General features: G+C 54.4%; 2 protein-coding genes across 8 annotated transcripts in view; one reads left to right on the plus strand and one right to left on the minus strand.

Moving 5' to 3' along the window:
* The first annotated feature begins 3,247 nt into the window (after nt 1–3,247).
* Nucleotides 3,248–20,680, plus strand: LGALS9 (galectin 9). 5 transcript variants are annotated; one of them, XM_065897431.1, is made up of 11 exons: nt 3,248–3,307; nt 9,574–9,665; nt 12,180–12,381; nt 13,199–13,309; nt 14,773–14,868; nt 16,481–16,516; nt 17,067–17,117; nt 17,778–17,819; nt 18,286–18,374; nt 18,471–18,633; nt 20,427–20,680. In XM_065897431.1, the coding sequence occupies exons 1-11, from the start codon at nt 3,269–3,271 to the stop codon at nt 20,571–20,573; spliced, it is 1,068 nt and encodes a 355-aa protein (XP_065753503.1). In that variant the 5' UTR covers nt 3,248–3,268; the 3' UTR covers nt 20,574–20,680. The 5 variants fall into 5 exon arrangements, with proteins under 5 accessions (XP_065753503.1, XP_065753505.1, XP_065753504.1 ...); XM_065897430.1 differs by having other exon boundaries at nt 3,269–3,307; nt 17,775–17,819; nt 20,427–20,573; XM_065897432.1 differs by lacking the exon at nt 14,773–14,868 and having other exon boundaries at nt 3,265–3,307; nt 20,427–20,580.
* A 1,500-nt stretch (nt 20,681–22,180) lies between these two features.
* NOS2 (nitric oxide synthase 2) overlaps nt 22,181–27,786 on the minus strand; it is a 37,545-nt gene continuing 31,939 nt past the window's right edge. The window contains exons 21-26 of one of the 3 annotated variants that reach the window (XM_065896590.1): nt 27,262–27,469; nt 25,556–25,643; nt 24,979–25,100; nt 24,514–24,662; nt 23,359–23,553; nt 22,181–22,759 (exon numbers count right to left, since the gene is read on the minus strand). In XM_065896590.1, the coding sequence (XP_065752662.1) occupies nt 22,640–22,759; nt 23,359–23,553; nt 24,514–24,662; nt 24,979–25,100; nt 25,556–25,643; nt 27,262–27,469 (882 nt within the window). In that variant the 3' untranslated portion in view covers nt 22,181–22,639. The remainder of the gene's footprint in view (nt 22,760–23,358; nt 23,554–24,513; nt 24,663–24,978; nt 25,101–25,555; nt 25,644–27,261; nt 27,470–27,786) is intronic. The other 2 variants (XM_065896588.1, XM_065896587.1) reach the window with 2 other exon arrangements.

The following is a 27,786-nucleotide window of genomic DNA, read 5'->3' on the forward strand; positions in this document are numbered from 1 at the left end:
GCACCTCACAGATGAGGAAACACTGAAGCTTAGAGAGCGCTGAGGAACAATATTTGCCACCCCAAATGTGTCATTTTGGCATGAGGATTCGTTTAGGCTGATTCTTTTTAAGAAACATAAGATGCGAAGTTTTTGTTACCACCCCTCAGCTGCCGCAAAGTTTGTAGAAAAAGGGCCTGTTCCAGGCAAAGAGCCGTGACCAGTGATATTTGCAGGAGAACATGGACTAGGTGTGGTGAGGGACACCCGGCAGGGCCTAGAGATCAGAGTCCGCTCTATGCCCAGCAAGCATTTATTTGCCAAACAATTACCCTCAACACCCTCTTCTGTCTTTAGCTGAAGGTGGTATTTAAGGTGAGGGCTTTGACCATTATGGTGAGTTAGCTCTCCTGGGTCTCTCCCATGTACACGTGTTGTTAAACTCTTGTTAGATTTTTCTCCTGTTAGTCTGTCTCATGGCAATTGAATTCTTAGACCAGCCAGAAGAACCTAGAAGGGTAGAGGAAAATTTCTTCCTTCCTCAACATCCATGTTGTAACCTGTTTCAGAATTCCCTTCCTCTTTAAGGCTCAATAATATTGCATTGTATGTAGAGATCACATACTCTTTACCTAGTCGTGGATCGATGGACACTTGGGTTGCTTCTATCTCTTGGCTATTTTAAATAATACCATGACCACGGGTGTACAAATATCTCTTCAAGTCCCTGCTTTCAATTCTTTAGGATATATACCCAGAAGTGGAATTGCTGGATCATACGGTAATTCTATGTTTAGTTTTTGAAGGAACCTCCATACTGTTTTGCGGTGTCAGTCTCAGCCGACGTAGTGATGCTGTTTGGGAACACCTGTGGGCACCCATGTGGGCCTTTACCTTTCATGGAAGCCCCACAGGCCTTTCCCCAGCTGGAGCCAATGCTGTGGCTGCACACGCCCTTCTGCTTCTTTTTTTTCTTTTTTTTTGTGGTACGCGGGCCTCTCGCTGCTGTGGCCTCTCCCATCGCGGAGCACAGGCTCCGGATGCGCAGGCTCAGCGGCCATGGCTCACGGGCCCAGCCACTCCGCGGCATGTGGGATCCTCCCGGACCAGGGCACGAACCCACGTCCCCTGCATCGGCAGGCGGACTCCCAACCGCTGCGCCACCAGGTAAGCCCCTGACATTGGATTTTATGTAATCAGAATGCTCCCAGCCTGTGCTCACTTGCGTCTGGCTCTGCTCAAATGTGAGGCACACTGATGACCTTGCCTGTGTCTGTGGCTCACTGATGACCTTGCCTGTGTCTGTGGCTCACTGATGACCTTGCCTGTGTCTGTGGCTCACTGATGACCTTGCCTGTGTCTGTGGCGCACTGATGACCTTGCCTGTGTCCCTTTGTATCGCCGAGGTCTTGTCCATTGTGGGCATATCACCATTCGTCTTTCCTTTCTCCTGCTGGTGAACAGTTGTGTTTCTTCCAGTGCGGGGTTATGATGGGTAAAGCTGCTGTGTACACGTGCACATATTCTCACATCTCTTGGGTAAATATCTAGGAGCAGAAAAGCTGGGACACAGGAGGGATAGATGTTTGACTTTACTATGTACGATCCACTGTTTCCAACGCTGTAGTATTTTACACTCCCACCTGCAATGAATGAGAGTTCCAGTTGCTCCCTATCCCAGTTAATGAGGAAACGGTCCCCATGTCCCTGGTGTCAAAGAGGATTGCAAAGAATTTCCCCTTCTTTTCCTCCTTTCTGCCCCAACTGTGCCATCTGTCCCTTAAATCTGGTCAAATTCCAGGCATCTAGTGGGGATGGAGGGTAGACGGAGGAGGCATGTGGCCTCAGTCTATGGGAACATCTCAAAGAAGTCAGTCTTTGCAAATTCTGGGGCACTCAGGCAAGCACAAGAAGGGAGAGAGGTGCAGACATGTGCACGGCCCCAGGGTACCTGCTACCCACGCGGTGCCTGTAGGACCCTTAGCTGATCATCCAGGCTTGACTGCGGGGCCCTGTCTCTAGCACATGTTGAGAACCTGCTTGACTTCAGCTAAGTATATTGTCACTATGTCTTTCCTCCCTGCGCCCCCCCCCCGACCCAGCTGATCCTGAGTCTCTGTTTCAGTCAATCATTTCCTTTAATAAGGTGCTGGAGCCAATTAAAGACAGTTTATTCAATATATTGCCCCCACCTCCAGGTCACTTGGAATGTTCTGTTACGTCCAAGACTTCTCCACTCCCCATTCTAAAGCCCAGAATCAAGGGAGAGAAGAGAAGGGGGAAATTCATAGAGAGGAGGGATCAGAAGCTCCCAGGGCATCATTATACACAAGGATAAGGTAACTCTGTTACGAAGTTTTCTGTTTGCAAAACATTTCTTTCTACGTGATTATGATTATTTTTTAAAGATTTATTTATTTATTTATTTGCTGCACTGTTTCTTAGTTGCGGTACACAGGATTTTTTAGTTGCAGCATGCAAACTCTTAGTTGTGGCATGCATGCAGGATCTAGTTCCCTGACCAGGGATTGAACCCAGGCCCCCTGCTTTAGGAGCATAGAGTCTTACCCACTGGACCGCCAGGGAAGTCCTGATTTTTTTTTTTTTTCTTTTTTTGCCGTGCCGGCGGCATGCAGGATCTTCATTCCCCAGCCAGGGATAGAACCCATGCCCCCTGCAGTGGAAGAGCAGAGTCCTAACCACTGGACCACCAGGGAAGTCCCTACGTGATTATGTTTTTATATGAGGAATAGAATTTTAAAGGGGAAGAATGCCTTTTTGAGAACCTAAGTAGCCTCATATGGCTCGGGATACCACTAGTGAGCTGTGTGACCTTGGGCATGACCCTCAAGACTCTCTGAGCCTCAGTTTCTCTGTCTGGAAAATGGGTATAACCAGGCTTTCCCAGCTCCACCACCAACCCGTGCACAGGCAGCACCGTTGTTCTCTGGACACTCGTGACACAGCCACACGTTCACAGATAGTGTCGTCTGGTAGCTCGCGGCAGTGTGAATGTGGTCAGGATCTCTGAGCCTACACGAACCTCTGTGGGAAAGGGCACGGGGTGAGGATCACCCACTTCCCTCTCCCAAGTATTATCCTCCACTCTCCTCCCTCGGCAACCTACCTTTCTCCCTTTCTCTAAACCCACTTCCTCTTGCTCCTGGCTCCTCCCCATTGAATAAGTGCCAAATTGCTTTGGTTTCTATTTCTTTGTTAAGTCCTCCCCAGTGCAGAGGACTGCCCTGTCAGTGTGCAAAGTGGCAGCGGCCACGGAGACGGTGGAGAGATGGCCTTCGGCGGCGCCCAGCCTCCCTACCTGAGCCCAGTGAGTTCCGGGGCCGTGGGTAGCCTCAGCCAGGGGGAAACAGCTGTGGGGCTCTGAGGAAGCAGCTCGTGCAGGTGGAAGTGGGTGGCATCCCAAAGAGAACACCACAAGGGCAGAAATGCCAGCTGGGGCAACCCTGACACAACTTCTGCTCCGCACCCGTCTCCCTGGTGCCGTTCAGGGCTGGAGGGGGTGAGCATCACCGGGATGTGTGCGTCCGACAAACGCTTACTGAGCTCTCTCCGGGTGCCTCTCCTGTTCTAGGTGTTCATTGGGGCAAAGAAGGGCCTAAGTAACAGCTAGAAAAGTGATGGCTTTTTTTGCATGAAGGGAGAAGTAAACAGGGCTTCTGGGGAGATTAACAACCCAGCACGGCAGTGAAGGGCATTTACTTTGAAGGTGGCCTCTCTGGGGTCAGCCATTTACTAGCTGGGTGACCTCAAGCAAGTTATTTTGCCTCTCTGAGCCTCCGTTTCTGCATCTGTATAATGGGGATAATCCTTAAGTCACTGCCCAGGGCTGAGGTAAGGATTAAGTGGGGCAGCACGTCGAGAGAGCTTGAATGGTGTCTGGCCCACTGTGGGTGCTCTGGAAGTGTTTAGAATTGTTACGAGTCTGGGGGCAGCAGGGAAGGCCTCCCAAGGAGGTGTCTGCTCCCTGAGGGGTGAGTGAACAAGGCAGGGCAGGTCAAGGGTGTCTGAGAGGGACCATCTCTGGAGTTAGGGGGGGAGCGGGGCTGCCCCTGCACTGTGGGGTGCAAAGGGCTGCTTCTCTGCCTTTTTGCTTTCTCTGGGGAGCCCCTGTAGCAGGCGGCCTTTTTAAACCCTCATCATCCCCGTGTCGCACATGGAAAACTGAGGCTCAGAGAGGCGGCGGCCATTTGTCAAATGTCCCCAGATGGTAAGTGGCCGAGGAGGGAAGTGTCTTGATTCCCCCACCACCCGCCCCGCCCCAGAGGAAGGAGGTGCCCCAGAGAGAGCACTGAGGGTTGACGTGGGCCTGCAGGAGGCAGCCGAGGCCCAGGAGGATTCTGTGGTCACTGTGTCCTGGGCCGGACCCTGCAGTAGGAGCCTCTCCCGGCCTCTGCTTCCCAAGAGGCCGGCAGGTGGGCTGACGGAGCCCTTCGTGGGGAGCGGGGGTGGGCGGAAATAGGTGCTGGGGAGCTGCTGGGGGGCAAACAGGCCAAGCCCGCCTCTGCAGGGGCCCCGGCGTGGCCTGTTTGCTCTGGGCAGTGTCCAAGTGCCACTCCGTCCATCTCGTGAGGGCTCCCAGGGTGGGGCTGGAGGAAGCTGGGCCACCCAGTAGGTGCCTCCACCATGGCCTCGGGGTCAGAACGTGTCACCTGGGCCTCTTGCTCCATCAGATGGGCAACCCGCAGTCCCTTCCAGGGCCTGACGTTTTATTATTCTGGTGACATGTTTTTACTTTCTAACCCTTGGACTCAAAAGCCAAAGGTTTTAAATCAGAAGGAAACTCCTTCTATGGGAGCAGAGAGTCAAAACAGGGCCTTGGAAGAGTCCAGGCCAGAAAGAGGCTGGGTGCAGGCCTCACAGGCACCCGGAGCACCGTCCAGCCCACGTAGCCACCCTCTCCCAGGCCAGCCATTGACCTGAGTACCTGGGACCTCACTTCCTCCAAAATACAGTGGGAAGGTCCTCTGCCCTGCCTGTCTGCTGAGGAGGGCATGCCCCCAGGACCTGCCTCTGGAGCCCCCCCCATTCCTCGCCCACGCCCTGCCGGCCTCATCTGGTCCAGCCCCCAGAGGGCCAGGAGGGCAGCTGGTGTCACAGTCAGGACAGGACTCGCTGTTTGGTCCAGGGGAACACTCGGTGAGCCAGGAGCGAGGATGTTCTGGGCTTCATCGTGAGAAGCAGACCGTGTGGTGGTTAAAAGCATGGGTTAAAAGCATGTGTGGCTTTGGGCAAGTTATGCAACCTTCCTGTGCCTATCTCTGCATCTGTAAATGTGGCACTAATAATGGCCAGGGTCGTTGTGAGGATAACAAGATAACACAGACGGGGAAGGTTGGCCACCAGAAGGGCGGCAGTCCCTTTGGCTAAAAGCTGCCCCCTCTGGGTGAGCCCCCTGTGTCAGCTGTGGTTGGGTGGCCTCTGTGACACTGGGCCTCCAGAAGGGGGCTGCCCACCCTCTGGCCTGTAGGGCCTGACTCTGCTTTCTGGACCGGATAGGAAGAGGAGGAAAAAATCCGCAGCCTCCAGGCACAGCCCAGAGCTGAGAGCAAGTTCTGACCCAGCAGAAAGATTAAGTCATCCTTATGCAGACAGCTGCTATTGTCAAGGCCTTCCAGCCAAGGGCTTTCCACTTAGCTTTTCACCTAATCCTCCTAAGCACACTGCCAGGCTGGCAATGCTATTGTCTCACTGTTCCGGAGAGGGAATTGGGGTGCAGGCAGGTCAAGTGACTTGTTCAACATCAGAGCTGCCAGCACAGGGAGCTGGAAGGTGAGCCCAAGCTGTGGGACCATAAATCCAGCATAAAAATCCATCCTCCTAAGTCATACAAAGCAAAAGCATGTGCTGCTGTTTCCTGCTGAGATCACACGCACACATACACACGCACACGCACATACACGCACATGTGCGCACACGCACACACACGCACACATACACACACACACACGCACACGCACACATACACGCACGGAGGGGTCCTTGGCCAGCCAGGCTTAAAACAATACCAATTTATTCTCTTACGGTTCTGGAGGTCAGAACTCTAAAATCCAAGTGTCAGCAAGGCTATTTCCTTTTGGAGGCTTCAGGGGAGAATGTTTCCTTTTTTTTTTTTTCTGCAACTGTTGAATCTCAAATGTTTTCATCCTTTTTTTTTTTAAGTGGTTGTTCCATTTTATTTTTAATTTTTTTGGCTGCATTGGGTCTTTGTTGCTGCGCGTGGGCTTTCTCTAGTTGCTGTGAGCCGGGGGCTACTTTTCGTTGCGGTGCGTAGGCTTCTGGGTGCACGGGCTTCTCACTGCGGTGGCTTCTCTTGTTGTGGAGCACGGGCCCTAGAGCACGCAGGCTTTAGTAGTTGTGGCATGTGGGCTCAGTAGTTGCGGCGCACGGGCTTAGTTGCTCCGCAGCATGTGGGATCTTCCCGGACCAGGGCTCAAACCCGTGTCCCCTGCATTGGCAGGCGGATTCTTAGCCACTGTGCCACCAGGGAAGTCCGAGAATGTTTCCTTGCCTTTTCCAGCTTCCAGAGGCTGCCTGCTTGCGTTGGCTTGTGGCCCCTTCCTCCTCCTTTAAAGCCAGCAGCTTCTTGCTTCTGTTGTCACATCTCCTACTACCAATTCTCCTCTTCTGCCTCCCTCTTTGGGGACCCTGTGACTACACTGGGCCCACCTGGATAATCCAGGATAACCTCTACATCTCAAGATCCTCAACCTAATTACATATGCAAAATCCCTTTTGCCGTGTAAAGCAACATATTCACAACTTCCAGGGATTAGAATGTAGACATTTTTGGTGGGACAGAGGGGAGGGTGGTAATCATTTAGTCTACCATACCCTCCTTGGAGCCAACCAATGTTAGCAGTTTCTTTGAATCCTTCCAGAAATGTTTTATTCATGATAAGTAAATATATGTATATAGCCTCCCCAACCCATTTTTTAAATAATACACGTGGCATCATTCTGTATCAGTTCTCAAAGTCCCCTTCTTCCTCTTCTCTTCATGTTCAGCCTCCATAGAATCCATTGTATGGAAATACCGTAATTAATTTCACCATTTTCTTCTTGGTGGACTTTTGGACTCTTTCCAATGTTTTGCAATTATAATGTGGCAGTGAATAATCTTGCCTTTAGGATTATACTCAATATGAAGTAATCTTGTGTTTCAGAATTTGAGGGCACCATTTAAGACAACAAAATCTCACAAAGATTTTCTTGGGGGAAATCCTTCCTTAAGATTAACCTGTACTGCCCGCCCCCATTATCCACACATGGCTTCCTCCATTCTGCCTCCTTCTGTGCTCTGATGACCCCATCCCAACACACTCTGCTTTCAGTTCTTCATACGTTAGTGTGAATATGCTTAAGGGAAGGGCCCACACTTGCCAGGAGTATGCATTTTAAGCCCTGTCATGATGGTGTGAAAGGCTCTTAAGAGAACTTCAGGCTTCAACAAACAAATGACGGGGTTCTTTTTCCAGGAAGTACGGCATGCTGGTCTATAACTGTGTCAGGCTGATTCTACTTCTTCAAAATCACTGGCATGGACAGAGACAACAGAAAGAACTCAGAGATGTGGAGAAGCCGTGATTTGCTTAAGGTCACCAAAGTATTTAATGGCAGAGTTCAGACCTAACCTGAGGTGCCACAAGAGACACCTTTCCCAAAGGTCCATGGAGAGCAGAGTCTGTCTGAATGGGATCCTGGTGTTACAGGTTATCTCCCAGGGCGAGCTGTGCACATGAGTTAGGAGGGGTTTCTCTGGATCCTGAGTGGTTGTACAACTCAAGGACATAGGCTAGGACTGAACTGGGCTGGTGGGTGTTTTTTGTTTGCCTGCACAGTGTTTATTTTAACTCATTGCTAAAGCAAATTTAGAGAGAATAGTATCATAAACAACACATACCCGTCATTCAGTTTCAACTCATGACCTATCTTGCTTCATCTCTACCCAACCCTACTTCCCTTTCCACTTCTGGATTATTTTGAAGCAAATCTAGATATATCATTTCACTGCAAATATTTCATTATATGTCTCTATAACAAAGGAACTCTTCTACAATCCTTTTTAAGGGATTTTCCCCCCAGAAATTAGAAAGTTTTACTGAAAAAAATTTCCAGATTTTGGTCTTCTCCTAAAGACTTGGAAGCTCTGCCAACACTGGACCTGGATGGTAATCACTGGTTACAGCTGAGTGGACACTGCCTCTTTAGATAAGGAACATGATGTCTACTTTGCCTCAGTCCCTACCACTCCCTATTGTACCCTACCTGGCCAGCTCACCTATATACCTCACCTGCCTGGCTCCTGTACTCATTTAATTTTTTTTAACATCTTTATTGGAGTATAATTACCTTACAATGGTGTGTTCGTTTCTGCTTTATAACAACGTGAATCAGTTATACATATGTCCCCATATCTCTTCCCACACATTTAATTTTTGTAAGGAATTCACTTAAAGGAGAAGGTAGAAAAGACTTGAACAACTTGAAAAATGTGAAAATTGACTAGGAGCTAGGACTGTGTTTAAGGCAGTTTGTAGAACCACATTAGGTAAAAGGCATTCAGGAAGGAAGCTTTGAAACTTGAGACATAAACAATTTAGGAATTTTGATTAGAGAGACCAAGGTGGAAGGAAGCAGAGGGGCAGTATAGAGATAACCTACTATGTACCAGTCTCTTCCACAGGCTTTTTGTCACTCAATCATCAATCTCACTCAGAAGGTGGGATTCATCTCTATTTCACAGATGAGGAAATTGAGGCAAAGAGAAGTTAAATAAACTTCCCAAGGCCGCTAAGTTAACAAGGAGCTAAATTAGGGTTTAAATCTGGAGTATGCCTGGCTCTAAAACGAGGCATCCCTCACAGTAACCATGGATCCTTTATAGAGGCTCAGGAAAGAGGATGTGACAAAGTCACAGGGCCTAGGAGGGGTGGAGATGTCACATTAGGATTCTGGAGGATGCCAAGGGCCTGGGGGAAGGAATGGGAGCCCGGGAGCAGGAACAGAAGAGGGGGCTGCCCCGTGGTTGCAGAGAGCACCCGGGAAGAGGCACTTTCTGAGGAGGTGGAGGGCAAAGGTCACGGTCACCACTGTTCTCAGGGTGGGATGGGCAGGAGAGGGGAGGATGCCTTCTTCTTGGCCTGCTCAGGTGAGCAAAAGGTTTATCCTCGGGAACAGGTTGGTGGGTCTCTTTGGTCCCTTGGGCCCCCTGAGTCCCCAGCCAGGGGACTTTGCTAGGAACCTGGCCTGGGGTCCAGCAGCTCCCTCCTCACTCCCCTGGTTCCTTCCCATCTAAGGGCTGTGCACATGCCACTTCTTCCTCTTAGCAGCCGTCACACTGTCCCTGTCACATCCTCTCAGAGCCGGAGGGATCTCCTTCTCACAACCTCAGAACGTCTGTGTGACTTCCTCGGTGCAGGCCTGGAAGGTCCGTGGAGCAGAGCCTCAATCTGTCCTGCTCACAGCTGCACCTGGCCCCTAGCCCAGGGCCCGACACCCAGGCCAGCCCCCAGCAAGTGCTGAAGGGGATGGAGAGAAGCAGGCCGGCCCGCTGACCACTGTCTCCTCCCGCAGGTCATCCCCTTCACTGGGGTAATCCAAGGGGGTCTCCAGGACGGACTTCAGATCACCATCAATGGGACCGTTATATATTCCAACGGAAACAGGTACCTGGAATTGTTGTTTCTCGCAGCCTTGCCCCTGAGCGAACCAAGGCGCTCTCAGCTCAGGTTGGTCCACCCAGCATCCTCTGAGCTGCCCGCACCTGGCTCAAGGGCTGAGCAGGGCCCGGCCCCTGCCAACAGTGCACGGCACTCCTGCCATCTGCCAGTAGCGCCCAGGGCACCATTAACCAGACTCCCCAAAGACGGGGGAGGGGCCAATGAGAGCTCCCAGTCTAAGGAGGGAAGCAGGCCAGCCCAGAGGCAGAAGTTCTAGGACTGAGCATTGTATGCTATGACCCAGAGTTGCAAAAACAACACCTTCCTTCATTTCCTATAGCTGCCCTCATCTACTTCGGAACCCTCACTTGGTCTGACGTGGAAATAGTTAAACTTGCCATCAAAGTTGTGATTTGGTCTCTTTCAGTTTCAAGCTCTTTTCTGGAAAATGCTAAGTCAATTCAAAAAATAAATATCTTAGCGCTGTTTCCAGCGCTCCTCCTAGCTCCCAAGGGGGCTTCCCAAGAGAAGAGCTTGCACGTATTCTCAGAGGCAGGAGGGTCCTCGGATGCTCACGGAGCCCTGGCTGACCTCTGCTGAGGTCCGGGTGGCTCGGGGGCCTGGGGACCTCCTGGATCCTTTCAGGCCCCTCCCAGGCCCAGCCCTACCCCTGCATCTAGATTCTAGATGACTTCCTCTGCCATTGTTTCCCCTCCAGGTGGACATGGCCACACTGACCATGGGACTTTGAGAGCCCTGAGTGCCCCCAGGGCACTCGGAGGGAAGTGAGGCACCCAGATCCCCTAAAACTCTGCCAGCATGGGAGTCCCAGACCTCGACTCTGAACTTCCATTGCTTTCTCTCTCCCCCTTCCTCTGCCTACCCTTTCTCCCAATGCAGGAGGGCTTTCTACTCCCACCCTGTCTAATAGAATCTCTCCCTACCTCCGAGGGTCCCCCTTCCAATGGGAGCTTATGCTCTCTCCCTTCCCTGGGGCAGGAATTTTCAAAGGAACACAGGAATGAAGCCGGAGGACCGCAAAGAGAAAACTACACCCAGAGATATTTCAGAAACACTATTCTCCACTTTAAGAGGAATAGGGACTTAGATTTTCTCATTCCAGAGTCACTTGGAGCTTCCTTTCCCTTTGGTATTCCCAGAGGGAGGGCGGTTGGGCTCAGGGCCAGGCCAGTTTCCCGCAGGCCCCGCTGGCTGAGGGTTCACGGCGTGCTCCGGTGTTGAGGACGGCATCCAGGACACAACTCCCGTAACCGAGAAAGAGAACGGGCTCTGGGGACTTCCCTGGCGGTCCAGTGGTCGGAACTCCACACTTCCACTGCAGGGGGCACAGGCTTGATCCCTGGTTGGGGAACTAAGATGCTGCAAACTATGCGGCCAAAAAAAAAAAAAAAAAAAAGTGGAGGGGCTATGCAGGTAGGGGCTCTGTCCATCGAGGGCCACCCTTGGGTGCAGGGCAGTGCCTGGCTCTGTGGGGCATGACATGGGAGCGAGGCGTGCTCTCTGACTGCTGTGTGTTTGTTGGGGAGACCAAAGTGACCCCGAGAGGCAGGCTGCGGACCACACTGGTGCTGAGTTCAGGGAAGGCGGTTAGAGACAGGCTCCTCGCTGGAGACCCTCAGAACCTCAGACTGGAACTTGGTTTGGGGACGCGAGTGAGCTCCGTCTGGGAAGAGGCGGAACAAACATTTATTGCGCCCACTTTGTGAGCCAGGTCCCTGGGAAGATTCTTTTGTTTCAGTCCTCACCTTAGAGTCAAGGCTGTACCCAAAGGAAGCTGGGATGGTGAGGAGCTTCCTCCGAGGAGAGATGGGAACAAAGAGTTGCTTGCTTGGGGATTTCCCCTGGCCGCCTTGTTCCTCATCCTCCAAGGAAGGCAGCCCCTCCCTTTCCAGGGTGCGGCAGCTTGAGGGTAGCGAGGTGTGGGTTCGTTGCAAATGACAAACAGTGAAGAGCTGGGGTCTGGGTCCGGGCTTGCTGACCTCACTCAGGTCAGGTGGACACACGCTAACCTCTACAGGGGGACAGACGCACACACTGAGGTCCCCACGCCCGGAGAGCTAGTGTTTATTCTATGCCTCCCCTTTAGACACCATCTCTATAGGCGTCCCATCAATGTCACGTGTTCTTCCCACTTGTCCTCTTCTCTCTCAACTGAGCAGACGTGGGCTGGCCTCCAGTGAGCGACCACTTGGTGCAAAAGGTTCTCACTCCTAGGCACATTTCTCGACTTCCATCTTGGATAAATTTCTTTACCCATTTTCTACTTATTTTTAGAAAATCACACTGTAAGGGCAAAATGTGGTAACTGCTCGAAAACATACTAAGTGCAAATCAGGTGAGCAAAAAAGATGGCAACAACTAAGGATGGGTACAAACCAGCCACGCAGGTTGTAGGCAGGATGCCAGATGGATGTCAGTCGAAGGCGTGAGACCCTCCTGTTCCCACCCTTGGCAGTAAACCAGGATACCGAGAGCACTGTCTGATTTCCCTTGGCCTAGGTTTGCTGTGAACTTTCAGACCGGCCACAATGACAATGACATTGCCTTCCACTTCAACCCTCGGTTTGAAGAAGGCGGATATGTGGTCTGCAACACGAAGCAGAAAGGAAGCTGGGGGGCTGAGGAAAGGAAGATGCAAATGCCCTTCCAGAGGGGGTGTCCCTTTGAGCTCTGCTTCCTGGTACAGAGCTCGGAGTTCAAGGTGAGCAGGAACTCTCCTCTCTTCCCTTCAGCTGCCTGTCCCCCAGCCTTATCAGGCGCAGTGAATAGCGTTTAAAGTCACGTGAACAACACCTTTGTTGCTTGCAAGGATGCAGTCTCCTTACGCACCTCCACCTGCACCTACACGTGCACCTGTTGCTTCTTTTACTACGGAAATAAGCACTAGATAAGTCACCATGGTGCCTTTTGGCCTCCTGGGTCTTTAAAGTCCAAATTATTTCCGTTCCTCTGCCCTTCCTCCACGCCAGGACCCTGGTAACATTTGTTTTCGTTACATTGTTGCAGCCTTTATCCAGGTGTTATTAATGACTTAGTTTTGCAGGGCATTGCAAACTGCTTTTGCAAGCAGCGCAGTGTCTCTGGGCTTGGGGAGACAGGAGAAGGGGTGAGTACATCTGTGTCTATGCCTCTCTGTGTGAACACGGATGTTCCCAACCCCTCAACATGCAACCTGACGTCACCTCTCCTCTGCTCCCCAGGAACATTTGTATGCATATTTCAGTAACACCCCAGGTGACCTAAGATTAGAAAGACAAACCTACTGCAATAAACAAACAATCATAAGAACTAAAAAGCCAACAACCAGAGCCACGTAGGGATGGTGTTTGGATGCACTTTGGATCACAAGCATGTTCCTGTAGCTGGCGCAGCTCTGAAGGCTGATGCCCCCGACCTACAGGGGATGGATGTGAAAACTAGACACAGGTCTAAACTTCTAGAAGCAGGGGTCCCAGAAGCTTGGGTGAGTTCCCACCTGGCCAGGGACCCCCTCCTGGAACATGCACTCATCTCGGCAGGTGATGGTGAACAAGAACCTCTTCATGCAGTACGCACACCGCGTGCCCTTCCACCGCGTCAACACCATCTGCGTCACGGGCGCCGTGCAGCTGTCCTACATCAGCTTTCAGGTCAGACTGTCCACCCGGCACCCGCCCCCAGGGGCTGGGTGCAGGGCCCGGTCCACTGTGCCCAGGCCCTGCTGCGTGGGCCCCAAAGTGCCAGCCAGTCTCCTTTCCAGGTGGCTCTGGGGACACACCTGTGGCTCCCCCGTCCTGTCCTTCTTGTGTCGCTCTCTCTGTCTGGGACACCTGCTTCAGTCTCCCGGGCTCCTAGGCCACTCATCTCTGTCATTCCCACCCTGGTTAGGAGGCTGTGTGGTTCTAGAAAGACCCGAGGTTTGGGAATCAAACTGAATCCAGCTCAAATCTCCAGCTCTGCCATTCTCATGGGCTGGGGGATCTTAGACAAGTGACTTCGCCTCTCCCAGCCTCAGTTTCCTCACCTGTGGAAGGAGCAGTGTCTCTGCCACCCCATAGGTCCTTGTGTGAGTTCAATGAGGCGATACACATCAGAGGTCACAGAACAGCCTGCGTGGGCCACACTTGGGTCTATTTGACCCTCTCTGTGCTTTAAAATTTTTGAATGTGTTACCAGCATCTAAAAGGTCAGCAGAAGCTTTTTGTTTTGTTTTGTTTTAATTAATTAATTAATTTACTTATTTATGGCTGCGTTGGGTCTCTGTTGCTGCACGTGGGCCTTCTCTAATTGCATTGAGCGGGGCTCTAGGCGCGCGGGCTTCAGTAGTTGTGGAACGTGGGCTTCAGTAGTTGTGGCACATGGGCTCTAGAGCGCAGGCTCAGTAGTTGTGGCGCATGGGCTTGGTTGCTCCGCGGCATGTGGGATCTTCCTGGACCAGGGCTCGAAGCCCTGTCCCCTGCATTGGCAGGTGGATTCTCAACCACTGCACCACCAGTGAAGTCTCTCAGCAGAAGTTTTGCAAGGTGAAAAAGTTCTGGAGCTGGATGGTGGTGATGGTTGCCCAACTATGGGAGTCGACTTAATGTCACTGAACTATACACTTCAAAATAGTTAAGATGGTCAATTTTATGTGCATTTCACCGCAGTTTAGAAAAAAAAAAAGGTCAGGCGATAGCACATGGTAATCTGGATTTCTGGTTTTTTGTGAAAACTGGAAAGATTGGGGTATGCTGGGCCCACATTCTGCAGGGCCCCAGGCTGCTGGTTGGGAGCCATCAGCACCACTTTGGTATTTGAGTGTGTACCCTGAGATGGGAAGGCACATAGCAGGCCCTTGACAGATATGAGGCCCTTTCTCTTTGGTCCTCATCTCTCATATTCCTTCCCTCCCTAACTCCCCCTGTGGGGTTGGGGAGAGAGGAGAGAGAGACGGAGGTGGAGAGAGAGACAGCCAGCCTGCCGTCACTCCCTGGAGCCTAACCTTCCCTCTGCCCGTCCTGGACACCCCCGCTCCCCCTGCTTGCCTGTCTGTCTCCCTCTTGCCTGTGGCCTCTGCTTTTCCCCTCTTCCGTTAGTGCTTCTCTTCAGCCCATGGGACCTTTTGTTTTAACAGAACACCGGCGCAGCTCTCATCCCGCCCGCCTTCTCCACGGTGCAGTTCTCCCAGGCTGCCTGTTTCCCACCCAAGCCCAAGGGGCGCAAACCGAAAGTGAGTTCAGTGGAGGCCTGGGGAGGCTGAGCTGTCAGCAGGAAGGACAGAGCACTCGAGACGCTGGGCCAGCCAGCACGCCAGCCAGGGTCTCCAGGGCCTGTCATGCCCAAAGGTTCCCTGCCTCCATCCATAGCCCCGGGCCCAGAGCTGGGGACCTGGGAGCTGTCCTTGGCTCTTCCTTTCTCTCCTTATCTCTCCAGGGCACCAGTACCTCTCTTCCCAAAGCCACTGCCTTGGTCCAGGCCACCTGCCCCCTCAACACTCCGACCACGGCCTGGTTCCCCACACCCCACTCACCCACCACAGTGACCTTCCTATGCACAAATCTGATCACGTCCTCCCCTTGCTTTAAAGTCCTAAAGGCCCCAAGTCCCTCTAGATAAAGTCCAGATAGCAGGACCTGCAGAATCCTCCCCAATCTTGCTCCAGCCTCCCTCCCGGCTTCATCCCTCACCCAGGAAGCTCACGCAGCCTCCACTGCTCACTTGGGGCTCTCTCAGGCCACCGTGCTTTCTGCACATGCTGTCCCAGTGCTGAAAGCACCCTTTGCCACCCACATCCAGCCACTCCCAAATGGCCCTTCACAGCTCTCCTTAAGTGTCACTCCTCTGGAGCACCGTCCCTGGAGCAGATCGCTGGATGCCCTCCTGAGTCACCACAGACTTTGGATATCTCTGTGCTATTCCAGTCACCACGTCCTGCTATCATTGTGTCTATGTGTGTCTCCTCACCACTCTCCTCCCTCCTTCCCTACACCCACCAGGCCCTTTGTGGGCTGGGATTGTAGCTGGTTCATTTGTGTATCCCTAGCATTTTGCACAGTGCCCGGCATGCAGTAGGGACTCTGTTAGTGAATGTGGAATAGGTTTGCGAGAGGAACAGTCTGCCGGGTGAAGGCTGGGGCCCGGACAGGAAGGGGAGCAGGCCTGGCCCTTTCTTTGGCCACTTGAGCAGCAGGGACTGGGAGGAAGGCCGTCTCTTTACCCAGCCTCCCCGGGCCCAGCACGGCGCAGCTGGGGCACCTGCCTTCTGCCATGCGGACGCAGGACTGGTGGGGCCGCAGGCAGCCTTTGCAGGGCAGCCCGACTTTGGCCCTGGCCTGGGGAGGACAGGGTGTGGTGGATACAATCAGCAGAACTGGGTACCAGCTGGATTTTCTCTCTTGTTACCTGGGTGAGCTCGGGCAAGTTGCCTAACCTTTCTGAGACTAGTTGCCTCACCGGCAAAATAGGAGGCAAGGATGCCTCCCTCATTGTAAAGTCTTGAAGCCAGAGCCTGGCAGACAGCAGGCCTTCAGCCAATGTAAGTTTTCACCTTATGGGTGAAATGTGGCATCCGGAGTAATGGCTTGGCCTCCGGGAGCTAAATGGTCTGCATCAGACACACCCTCCTCTCCTTCTGAAGGAGCCAATGGGAATGTTCCCCCTCCCCAACACCCCTGCATAACCACAGTGTACCCGGGATGCTGGGTGAGAATCTGGGCGCCCAGAAGGCTCAGGAGGGAGGCCGCGTGTGGGGAGGCATTTCTTACCACAGCTTCTTACCACCGCCGTGTTACCCTCGTGTGGCACCAGCGTTAACCACCACTGTGGTTTCTCATCCCCTTCAGCCTCCAAGGATCTGGCCGGCCGGCTCGGCTCCCATTGTAAGTGTCTTGCTCTCTCTTCGGAATCTCTTCACTTCGGCTTTTCCTGTGGGTTAAAAGGAGGAGGCGGAGTCAAGCATGGAGCCTCTCCCATTGGAGGGAAGGGCCGCCAAGGCCAGACCCTTGGGCCATCTGCCCGGCTGGGGTGATGGTGGGAGGGAGTTCGGGGTGCGGGGAGGGGTGGCTGGCCCTGATGAATCGGGAAGGAGCCCCAGTGGCCGCTGGTTTGCTCAAGGCCCTGCCACTCTGTGGGCAGCCACGGGACACCAAGGCCCCACGTTCACTTCTTCCTTCTGCAAAGCGAGGCTGTGCTAGAGAGATTCCCCTGAGAAAGATGCAGGCCACAGGCCACAAATGCAGCCATGTTTCTTCTCCAGAGAAGAAACACCTCTACCTGCCAATTTTGGGGCGTCTGGTCAGGCTGATGGGGCTGGTTACTAGCTCAAGATGACCTCACCTAAGAGGAGTGTGTTAAGTGGTGCCCTCTGGTGGCAGGTGGCAGTCTTCACACCGGTGAGAGCCGGTTAATAATGGCGCTTCTTTCTTCCAGACTCAGACCGTCATCCACACGGTGCAGAGCACCCCTGGACAGATGTTCCCTGTAAGTCTGAACGCTCTGGTCAGCTCACAGCCCCACCACGTGCCCCTTTCCCAAGGAGTGAATTCTCTAGGCCCAGAGTCAGGAAGAAAGCAGTTTAGCAAGGAAGATGGGGACATTTGGGGCTGGGCCCTCTGCTTAGGAGAAACGCACGTAAAACTCTCCTTGGGACAGTAGAGATTCTGGATCAGGCTGGATTTACCCAACGACCCAAGAAATAGGACCCTAGGGACCAACAGGAAAACCGGTCCTTCTGTCCCTGAGAGGGGAGTGCAGTGGTCCCAGTATCTGGATATGAGACCCTCCATCCTGAGGACAAGCCCCCAGGATGTCACTGCTGAGTGCTGCTTCTCCTCCTCCTGCACCAGTGCAAAGCACACGGGGGGCCTGGAGTCAGTGGGGCTGCCCTTGGAGGGGGTGAGGGGCAGGTGACCATGATGGGATCCAGGAACACAGCAGGAGTCCTGCCAAGGCTGACATGGGGAGGAAGGTGACCGGGAGAATCCAACGCCTGAAGCCTCACGACCTCAGTCTCCCATTGGAGCATCGCCTCTAGAACGTGCAAGGGCGTGTGCGTGTGTGTGTGCGTGCGCGTGTGCGTGCGCGTGTGCGTGCGTGTGTGCGCACACTCCCGTACTGAATTTCCCGATCTCTCTTCAGCAGAATCCCATGATCCCACCCATGGCATATCCCAACCCAACCTATGTAAGTGGTTTCTCTGGGAGGGGTGGAGTTCTGGTTTGTGTTGTGCAGGGTTGGGTTAGGGGAAGAGGGGAGGGCAGCTTACAAAATGAAAAGCAGTCCCTTAGTAAACTGAAGTTCTGGAAACTTCCAGGTAACTTAGAAGACTCAGGAAAGGGGCTTTCACCTTGAAAATCGTCCCTTCACCATGAGCATACTACACGGTCTTCCCTTCTCAGCCCAAGCATCCTTTGTGTCCAACCAAAGCTCTTTTCATGATAGTAAATGCCCGTTAATTTGAGGAATGCTGGAAAGTTTTCCTTTGCCATTTACTGAGCCAAGTAAAGATACCATGGAGTTCTTTCTTGAAGATACAGCACAGTTAAGTTGTCGACTGACAGTCCAAATGCACAGAAGTTGTCATGAAGTTTCTCTTGCAGCGGCGGCTGCTCTGGCCGCTGCCGTCTGACCTGCCCCCTCCTCCCCACAGCCGATACCTTTCTTCACCTCTATCCCCGGTGGGCTGTACCCCTCCAAGAGCATCATGGTGTCGGGTACCGTCCTGCCCAGTGCTCAGAGGTAAGACAGGGTTCCTGGGGAGAAGAGACACCCCAAGGTCATTCGGGCCATTCCCCAGCTCGGGGCAGAGAGTCCATGGGAGCGGCCCATCCCCAGGTTCTACATCAACCTGTGTTCCGGGAGAGACATCGCCTTCCACCTGAACCCCCGCTTCGATGAGAATGCCGTGGTCCGCAACACGCAAATCAACAGCTGCTGGGGGTCTGAGGAGCGAAGCCTGCCCCGACAGATGCCCTTCTTCCGAGGCCAGAGCTTCTCGGTGAGATGCTGCAGCCCCAAGCTGGGAGGGGCTCTCGAGGGGCAGTGGAGTAGCGGGTGGAGGTCATCTGGGGGCACCTTGATCGAGACAGGAGCTGACGCCTCTGGGGTGAGGACAGGGCCCAGAAGAGGGGAAAGTGTTCCCCAAATTACTGCTACTATCATTTTACTGTCACTGTCCCACATAAGGCAGGTGGCAGGTACCACCTGCTGTTACAGATGAGACTAACTCACATGTGCAGGTTACTTGCGAAGGTCACACAGCCAATCAGTGCCAAATCGAACTCAAGAATGAGGTGTCATCCATTCACTCACTCACTCACTCATTCATTCAACAGTCATTTATCAGCTATTTCATCCAGGCCCACTTTGAGCAGCAAGCACCCCAGGTACTGGGGGGCAATGAGGAAACAGTCCAGGTCCTGCCCCCATGGAGTTTACAATCAAGGTCGGGGAGGAACAAGGAAACAAATGTACGGAGAGATCGCTGCAGAACAGCAACGGGTACTACGTGGAGGGCAAAGTAGAATAAGAAATAAGTGAGCCCTGGGCAGGGGCCATGCTTCCTTAGGTGGGGGCAGACCTTGGAGGAGGCCCCAGCGCAGGCGGGACCTCAGTGGTAGGAGGAGCCCACCTTGCAAAAACTCTAAGGGGCAGCAGAGGGAGCTGATATTATCGCCGAGGCAGAGGGTCATGGTCGTGGCCTGTCTAGGAAGCAGGAGGCCCCGGGGCTTCTGGGAGAGCGAGGATGGGGAGGTGGCGGGTGGCACTGCTGGAGGCCCGGACGACACAGAGCTGGGTTCTCGGACCTGACTACGTACTCAAATCACCTGAGAGCTTGAAAAAGAAAAAGCAATGCCTGGTCCCACCCCAGGCCCACGAGAGGGTGAGCCTGGACACCCGTATTTTTAAATGTGCCCTAATACTCCTCACCCAGGGTTGAAAATGACCGATGTAGGGCCTTGTGGGTCATGGATTTTGGATTTTAGCCCAGGGTGTTGGTGTGTTTCAAGCCAGAGAGCAATATACTTTGATAGCTGTGTGACCTTGAGCAAGTGTCTTAACAGCTCTGTGCCTCCGTTCCCTTATCTAAAATATGGGACTGCTAGTAACAGTGATCTCACAGAGATGGAAGAAGGAAATGAAATCGAGTCTGTGACACGCTTAGGACAGTGCCCGGTGCGCCGTGACTCTGCTGCTGCTGTTAGCTGTGTGATGGGGACGATGGTATTTTAACAGCTGTGCTGCCACCGCCTCTGGGAGAATGTCGGGGTGGAAGAGACAAGTTAGGAGGCTGATGCAGCAGGAGTGCAGAGGCTCAGCACTCCTGTGTGCAGGGTCCTAGGGGCATGGATGACACAGGCCAGCATTTGTGTCCCTAGAGGCTCAGGGTCCAGCCAGAGGGTAAGGATAGGGGTGCGGGACACAGCCTGAGGGCAGCGCCTGACTCAGCTAGGAGGGGCTCAGGAGTTGGGGAAAGGCCGGGAAGGCTGGCTGCAGGAGGGTGAGTCCTGAAGAGGGAGTAGCAGTGATCCACGCGGACAAGGTGTGCAGAGCGTGGTGCCCGGGGGGACTGGTATTCTGGGGGGAGGAACAGAATATGTAAAAGCACAGGGAAGGAGAGCATGAGGCGTGTTCGGGGAAGAGTGAATCCTTCGGTGTGTCTCGAACGCAGGTGTGGGTCTTGCTTAACTAACGTTTGGGGAAGGTGGGAAGGAGGGAGGCAGACGTGAGGCTGCCTTTGGCTTTGAGGACAGTCCAGGCGGGGTACAGATGCCGGGGCCTCTCGTCCAGGTGTGGATCATGTGTGAAGGCTCCTGCCTCAAGTTGGCTGTGGATGGCCAGCACCTGTGTGAATACTACCACCGCCTGAAGAACCTGCCCGCCATCAACAGCCTGGAGGTGGGGGGCGACATCCAGCTGACCCACGTGCAGACATAGGCCAGCCCTGCCCTGGGCTGCTGTCTGGCTCTGCTCATCACCCCCACCTGCCCCGGATCCTGAGCTTTGCTGGAGAGACCACGTCCTTGGCTGGCTCTGCTTCTGGCCAAGTCCACCTCGTCCCACGCCGCTAGCTGTCACTCACGCAGGAGGCTGTATCCTCGGCCCCTCCCCTTCCTCCAATCTTTAACCTCTCCTCCTCCCAGAAAGCTACCCTGATGACACCCCACTGGTCCCCACCAACGGACAGGAGCCTTCTCAGCAGGGGGCTCTCCCCTTTCCCAGTGTCCTTCGAATAAAGAAAGAAAGAACAATGCTTGTCGGCACGTGTGCCTGGGATGGCCATGGTTTGGTAACTGAGTTTGGAGACCTTCTGGAGTCTCTGGAATCGGGGAGGTCCAGGCTGAGGGAAGAAGGGGGCGAGAGCACGGGCTCACTTGGATCAGCGGGGGGTTCCTGACCTCCGGGCCTGCTCCCAGCGGGTCCTCCACAAACCCCACAAGGGTGTGGGAGAAAGCTCAGGCCTCTTGGACAGGCATCGCTGACTCAGGAAGCTTGGCGATGGAGGTGAACCCAGGAAATGGCCCCATGCTTCTGAGATGGGCCAAGGGCTGGGCTGGGCTCCCGAGAAGCCGACTCGGAAGAGAGGCCTGTTTGTGTGCTTCTGCTGTGGGTCCCCTGGTGTCAGGGGTCAGGGTGTGCGTGGGAGAAAGAGATTCAGCGTGCGGGGTTCTGCCAGTCACTGAGCCAGGGCGTGGGGACCGGCTCTGTGTCCCCATGATGCCAACGCATCCTGCTAGCGCCAAGAATCCTGTCCTCGGGAACCAGGGTGGGGCTCAGAGCGTCCTCAGACCAGCAGTACCAGCAGCACCTGGGGGCGTGAATCCCCGGCCCTGCCTCGGACCTCCTCAGCGCCTGTGACGTGACAAGATCCCAGGCGGTCTGCTGCATGTTGAGGTCGCATGCCCCTTTCTCCCCCACTACCGGACCCGAGCAGGAGTGGTGGAGGGGAGAAGTGGGCCGGGGAGCCAGTGAGACAGAGGCCCAACCCAAGCCGGGAGCCACATTTTGCCAAACCCTCGCTTAGCCCCTGGCTGAGTTCTTTCCTTGCTGTCACCGGGCTCAGTCCCTTGAGAAGCCTTCCCCGTGAAAGATGTGTGTCCTTCCCTCACTGCCAAGTCCTTGACACGCAGCCCAGCCTCGCCTGTGTTGTCACCCAGGGCCCAAATCATTACTGGCCAAACTTTCACGAAACGGGCAGCCCCAGAGCAAAAGGCGGTGACTGCGTAAGACCGGGCTGTGGCCTAGGCCTTCGCTAAAGACCTGGCGGCCTCGCACCCCTGCCACACCCCATGTGAGACGCCTCCTGAGATGCAGCTCATGCCCGCAGGCCGGGCTGTGCTTCCTTACCCCCATCACGGGTCTTCAGATGTGCACAGAACTCCGTGTGCTGTCCCCATACCCGGTGGGCATTTCAGAGGAGCAATGGGGCCACGCTGATATGTCCCTTTGTGGGGGAGTTTTGTCCAGGCTGTGGCACCCCTCAGTCCCCAACTCTATACAGCTTAAGGCTGCTTTCCCTCCAAAACACCCACACGCACATACAATGTGGTTAAAATAAAATGCATCTCGTATAAATATTTCCATCAAGAAATCATACAAGGAAGGCTCAAGAGGCAGACTTGGGTTTGTTTTTTTTACATACAGAGGCATAAATAACTGTACACAGGCCGCTAAATACAGAGTGACGTGACAGCGCCTCCTGGTGGTCACCCAAGTGGTGCAATCAAGGAAGTTCCATCCTTCTCACCCACTGGCCAGGCCTGGCACTGCAGATCTAGTCTCCAAGGGACCGGGGAGGCCCATCTCTCCATCACCCCGGCAAGGGGCTCACTCAGTCCAGGCTGCTACTGGGTAGCAGGTCAAGTAAAGCATTTGAGAGGGAAGGATATGGGGAAATAAGATGTGAGGCTTGGGGATATATAATCTCCCTCCAATATATCCCCAGTCCTGTGACCTCAGAAAATCGAGAGTTGGCGCCATCCTTAAATTCTACAGTGGCAGCTTTAACTTCTCCTGTGGGTGCTTGGAGCTCTGGTATTGCTGGGCAGCCCCGCTGCCCCATCCTTTTTCACCTCATAGGGAAATACAGCACCAAAGATATCTTCATGATAGCGCTTCTGGCTCTTTAAGGGAAAACAGAGACCAAGGTGTCAGCTCTGTTGGTGCAGCCACCTCTCACTCATCAGGTCCAAGCTGGGCCAAGCCCCAAGGGTCCCCCTGCTTCCCCATCACACCTACACTCATGAGCCATTTGCCTTCCCAACTGTCATGCTTAGATTATACTCGAATCTCACTTAGACTATGTAACCCTCATGAACACCTGCTCTGGCGTGGACCACCAATGCATCTCTCCAAGCTTTCTGATGGACGCTAAAGCCTGTCCAGTGCTTGTCTCACAAGGGGCTCCAGGAAATGTGGGCTCTGAGATAAATACGGTTGGGAAATGCCGTGTACTCTCTCCCAGTCTTGAAGCGCCACGACGCACAGCAGCCTGTCAGGGGCTCTGAGAGTCTTGTAGAGAAATCAACATGTTTGCCTTTGTTTAAGTGAGCAGCCAGACCAGGATGTACAGTTAGGCCTTCTAACAGCCCGACCAGCTCTGACCTCCCGCCACCTCTAGGATTCCTTTGAGCCCAGACTGTTGTGAGCCTGACTCCCCGGCCCTGGCTCCCTGGCCCATGTCCTTGGCCTGCACCCCGAGCCCACACGCCAGCGGCCCTACCTTAAGCTGGAAGAAATAGTCCTCCACCTGCTCCTCAGTTAGGCTCAGCGCGGTGGCCACCAGCTGCTTCAGGGTGCGGGCCACATCCCGGGCTGCGCGCACGTCCCCGCAGACGTAGAGGTGGCCCTGGTCCTCGTGGAGCACGTGCAGCACCTCGTCCGCCAGCTGTTGCCGCAGGATGTCTTGAACGTAGACCTGAAGCCAGAGGAGACGGTGGGTCCAGGCCCCCAGTGCTGGGGGCGAAGGCTGCGGTCACGGGGAGATGAATAGGAGGTGGGAGGGGTGGCGGGGTGAGCACCCTCCTGGCCAGGGCCTTGCACGGGGACCAGGCTTGAGATGAGGAGGTGCACGGGTGCCCTGCCCGGCCCAGGCCCAGGCTGGGGCTGGAGAGGTGAATACTGGCCACAGCCATGCCCTTGAGGAGCTGACTCTCTAGTGGGGCTCCCTGATCTGCTCTGAATTCGCCGTGCTTCAAAGAGGCATCCATCAAGCCACTTACCCTGCCCAGAGCTCTGAGGCCCACCTGCCTACACCCCACAAAAGGGAATCTCTGTCCTCGAGATCCCCCGTGTAATTCAGAGCAGGGCTCCCCAGTTACACAGAAGTCCTGGAGTCAATGGGGGACTCTCTCCTCTTTCTCTACACAAGATGCCCAGTGACCCTGGCACTGGGCATGGAGTGCCAGGTCTGGGAGGAGCCCAATGGGATCAGTTCACAAAGGCTGAGCCAACAGTCTTTTCCAACCCCCCAGGCTCATGGGGCAAAGTACTACCCGGCACACACGGTCCGCGGGCCGTGCTGGGAGCACCGGCTGCCCCCCCAGCCATGCTGTGCTGGAGCGCGAAGCCGACCTGGACCACCTCCCCCCCACCGACAGCCGTACATGCCGGCCGAGGACCTTCAGCAGGCTGGGCACTGGGGATTGGCTCACGTGTGACTCTGACTTAGCCCTGAACGTCTCAGGGCCCATCTCTTCTCCTGGAAGAGTGAACATAATCGCTTCACAGCGCCACTCTGGTGACTGTATAATCGCCTCCATTTTAGAGCTGAGGAGGTGAAGGCTCAGAGAAGTGAGGGGCTTGTGGGGAGCCAGGCACCCACCATAGTCTGTGCTTTTAATGCTCCACCCACTGCGCGGGCAGCTGCAGCATTTACCTTGGGCTGGTCAGGCAGGCGAGAATAGGCTGTGTGCACCTCATGCAGCACCCCCTTCCGGGTCATCTCCAACATCTCTTCCCGGTAGAGGTGGTCCTCATCTGGGCGGCGGCACCCAAACACCAGGGTCATGCGGCCACTCTGGAGACCTGCAAGACCCAGTAGGCTGCAGTTACCAGGATGACCACCAGAGGGCGGGTGGGCCCTGCTTCAAGGCCTGCCGAGCTGCGCACCCAACTAGAATTCCATTTCATCCTCCCGTTCTATCTAGCACTGTCCCCACTTTACAGGTGAGGAAACTGAGGCCCAGGGCATTCACATCCTTTGTCCATACAGGCTGAGGTAAACTTGGGAGAGGGGCCAGGAAACATCTGCGGGGTGGCTACAGCTTCAGTTCTACTCCCAGGCAGGTGCTGGGCACCGCCTGGTACCCCCTCCGCACCCCCAAAAACCCTCCAGCTGTACCTTTGTGCTCGGCATCATGAAGCCGCTGCTGCCAGAAGCTGCGGAAGGGGGCGATGCCCGTGCCAGGCCCGATGAGGATGCAAGGGTGGGAGGGGTCCTCGGGGAGCTGGAAGCCGCTGGCACTGAAGGGGACAGGAGGAAAGAGGCCCCGTCCTCAGACACCCTGGGTCGGATGCACACGCAGGACAGGGGCTGGGGAGCTGGGGGGGGCGGTGGCCGGGGGCGGTAGTGTTGCGGGGTAGAAAAGACAACGAGCTAAAAGTTGATTTCCCAAGTCCCGCGGGCTGCTTCATGTCCCCTGTCCAGGCGCACCATCACCTTGCCCTGGGGTCCCTCTGAGAAAGGCTGAGCCTCATTGTACTCTGGGCCCCAACATCGCTGCCACCTCTGTCCCTGCTAGAGACTTGGCCATGCTCTACCACTGGGGGTTAGAATGGAGAGGCCCAGCGTGACCCTAGTGCCTTCTTTACGGGCCAAGGGGCCCAGAGTGGCATCTAAACCCCGGATTCCTCCCTTTCAACCCAGTACTCCCCGCGGCCAGTGGTCCCGTGATGGACACAGTGGAGGGGGTGTTTACCTTCGCACAAAGCAGGGCACCGGGTCTTGGGGCTTCAGGTTGCTGAGCCATGTGCTGCAGACGCCGTGGTGCAGGGGACCCTGGCCGTCTGTAAGGACAGCACACACCTGAAGAGCATCGTCCCTCCCACCCCTGCGTGAACCTTCTCAGTGGCTCCTCCCACACTGACGCACCTCCCTGAACTGCCCGCTCAGGCACTCTGCAGGCTTTAATCAAAGGAATGTTTTTCTCCTGGTTCTGAGTTCCACCCTCTATTCGCCCAGAGCTAGCAAAAGCTGAAAGGGACTCAGAGAGTGTGCAAGGCTCTCCTTGTGCCACTGCAGAAACTGAGTCTCAGAGAGGGAAGGTGACTTGTACAAGGTCACTCGGGTAGAAGTAGAGTCAGGTCACAGCTCAGCTTCCCTAACTCCTACTCCGATGCTCCTTCCAAGAGTTTCTCCAGGGACCCTCCCAGCCCATCACTCAACTCCGATGACAGTAGCACAAAGTGGCCCCTCAGGGTGACCACAGTCACTTCCTCGCAGTGTCTTCAGGAGTACAGCCCTTGCTGGTAGGAACCCTGGGTGGGTGATGGACAAGCTGCTGAGCCTTCCAGTCTGCTCTTCCATCTCTGTCTCCCCCAGTGGCCCCTCCTGGGCTTGTGGAAGCCCCAGGTTCCCTTCCCAATGGCCCAGCATTTAAGGGGAACTTCAACCAACTCGAGAAGTCCCGCTGGCTTTCCTCTGGATGGAACCTTGCTCTCACAGGATGTGCCTGCCTCTCCGCTCCTGGTCTGAGGGTTGAGACTTGGCCTCTGCAGATGTTCTCTAGCAGAGCAAAGAGAGTCTCTGCCCAGTTCTCAGGAACCGTGTGACTGTGCTTCTCAGAGCACAAAGGGCTCTGAGGTGTGAGCCAGCGCCCCAGCTTTGCCAACCCAGGCAATGCTCAGTTACGGAGAGAAGGCAGGGGCATGGTTCATCCAGCTGGACAAGGTGGGGGACCTCCCAGTGTATGTCAGCCCATCCCCCGTCCTCTGCCCTCACAGCACCCTGCACCTTCCTTCTTAGCACCTACACAATGACAGCTGTCTGTTTCTATGATCTCTCTTCATTGTTCCCTCTAGATGGGAAGCTCCATGAGGGCAGGGTCTACGTGTGCTGTATTTCCACACCCACCGTGGTGCCAGGCATAAAGAGGTATGAAATAGATCATCGCTGAATGAGTGAGTGAATGAATGAACCATCAAGGCAGAATCACCCCTGTATTTAGGCTGGACTATCAGGAAGACTAAGAATCGCTGGGCGCCCACTAAGTACTGGGTACTTTCCACATCTGACCTCATTAAATTGTCCCAACGGGAGCTGGACAGTAGAGAGGAGTATGGTGGTTAAGAACTTGGACTCAGCAGTCAGACTACCTGGGTTTGCATCTCCATTCTCTACCTGCTACCAGGGTGACTCTGAACCTGTGGCTTAACCTCTTTGTGCCTCAGTTTCCTCACCCGTGAAATGGACACAGCTCCCGTCTCACATGGTTACCGATCACACATACACAAAGACGTTAGCTCAGTGCCTGGTTCATGGTAGTCTCTCCCATACTCCTCCTATCGCTGTTAACAGCTCAGGAAGGTGGGTGTTTAATGATGATGAGACCAAAGCTGAGATGTTGAACAGCTGCCCAGAAAGTAGCAGACTTGGGCCGCTCCACAGCCTCTGCCCCAGCCTTACCTCGGGTGCGGTACGTGAGCACGGCCACAGTGAGGTGGATCTCCGTGGGTGCGTGGTCCCTGGAGGAGCTGATGGAGTAATACCGGGGCTTCAGGACAGGCAGCTGGGAGAGCAGGAAGCTGGCGGACACCCGCAGGGACGGGAATTCCTCCAGCACCTCCAGGAAGGTGGGGCTATTGGTGAACTTCCACTTGTTGTAATCAGACGGCTGAAAGCCAAGGGCAATATGAGTGTCTCAGGGCGCCTGCCCCACACAGAGGGAAGAGGCTGTCACAATCCAGTATTCATTCATCCACTTGCACGACACACACTTCAAAGAACCAGGTGCTGTCCACGGTGCTGAGAACACCGAGCTAGAGAGGAAAAAGTTTCTGTCCTGGAGGAGCTCAGGCCAATGAGTAGCATTTCCCTAACTTGTGTGCTTAGAACTTAACTGTCAGCAACTTGCAGGCAGGAGTCAAATCTTTATTCTAATCTAATTTGGGGAAGGGCTTCAGAATCATACAGACCTGGGTTCAAATCTTG

The sequence above is a fragment of the Phocoena phocoena genome, chromosome 19, assembly GCF_963924675.1.
Source record: "Phocoena phocoena chromosome 19, mPhoPho1.1, whole genome shotgun sequence".
Lineage (NCBI taxonomy): Eukaryota > Metazoa > Chordata > Mammalia > Artiodactyla > Phocoenidae > Phocoena > Phocoena phocoena.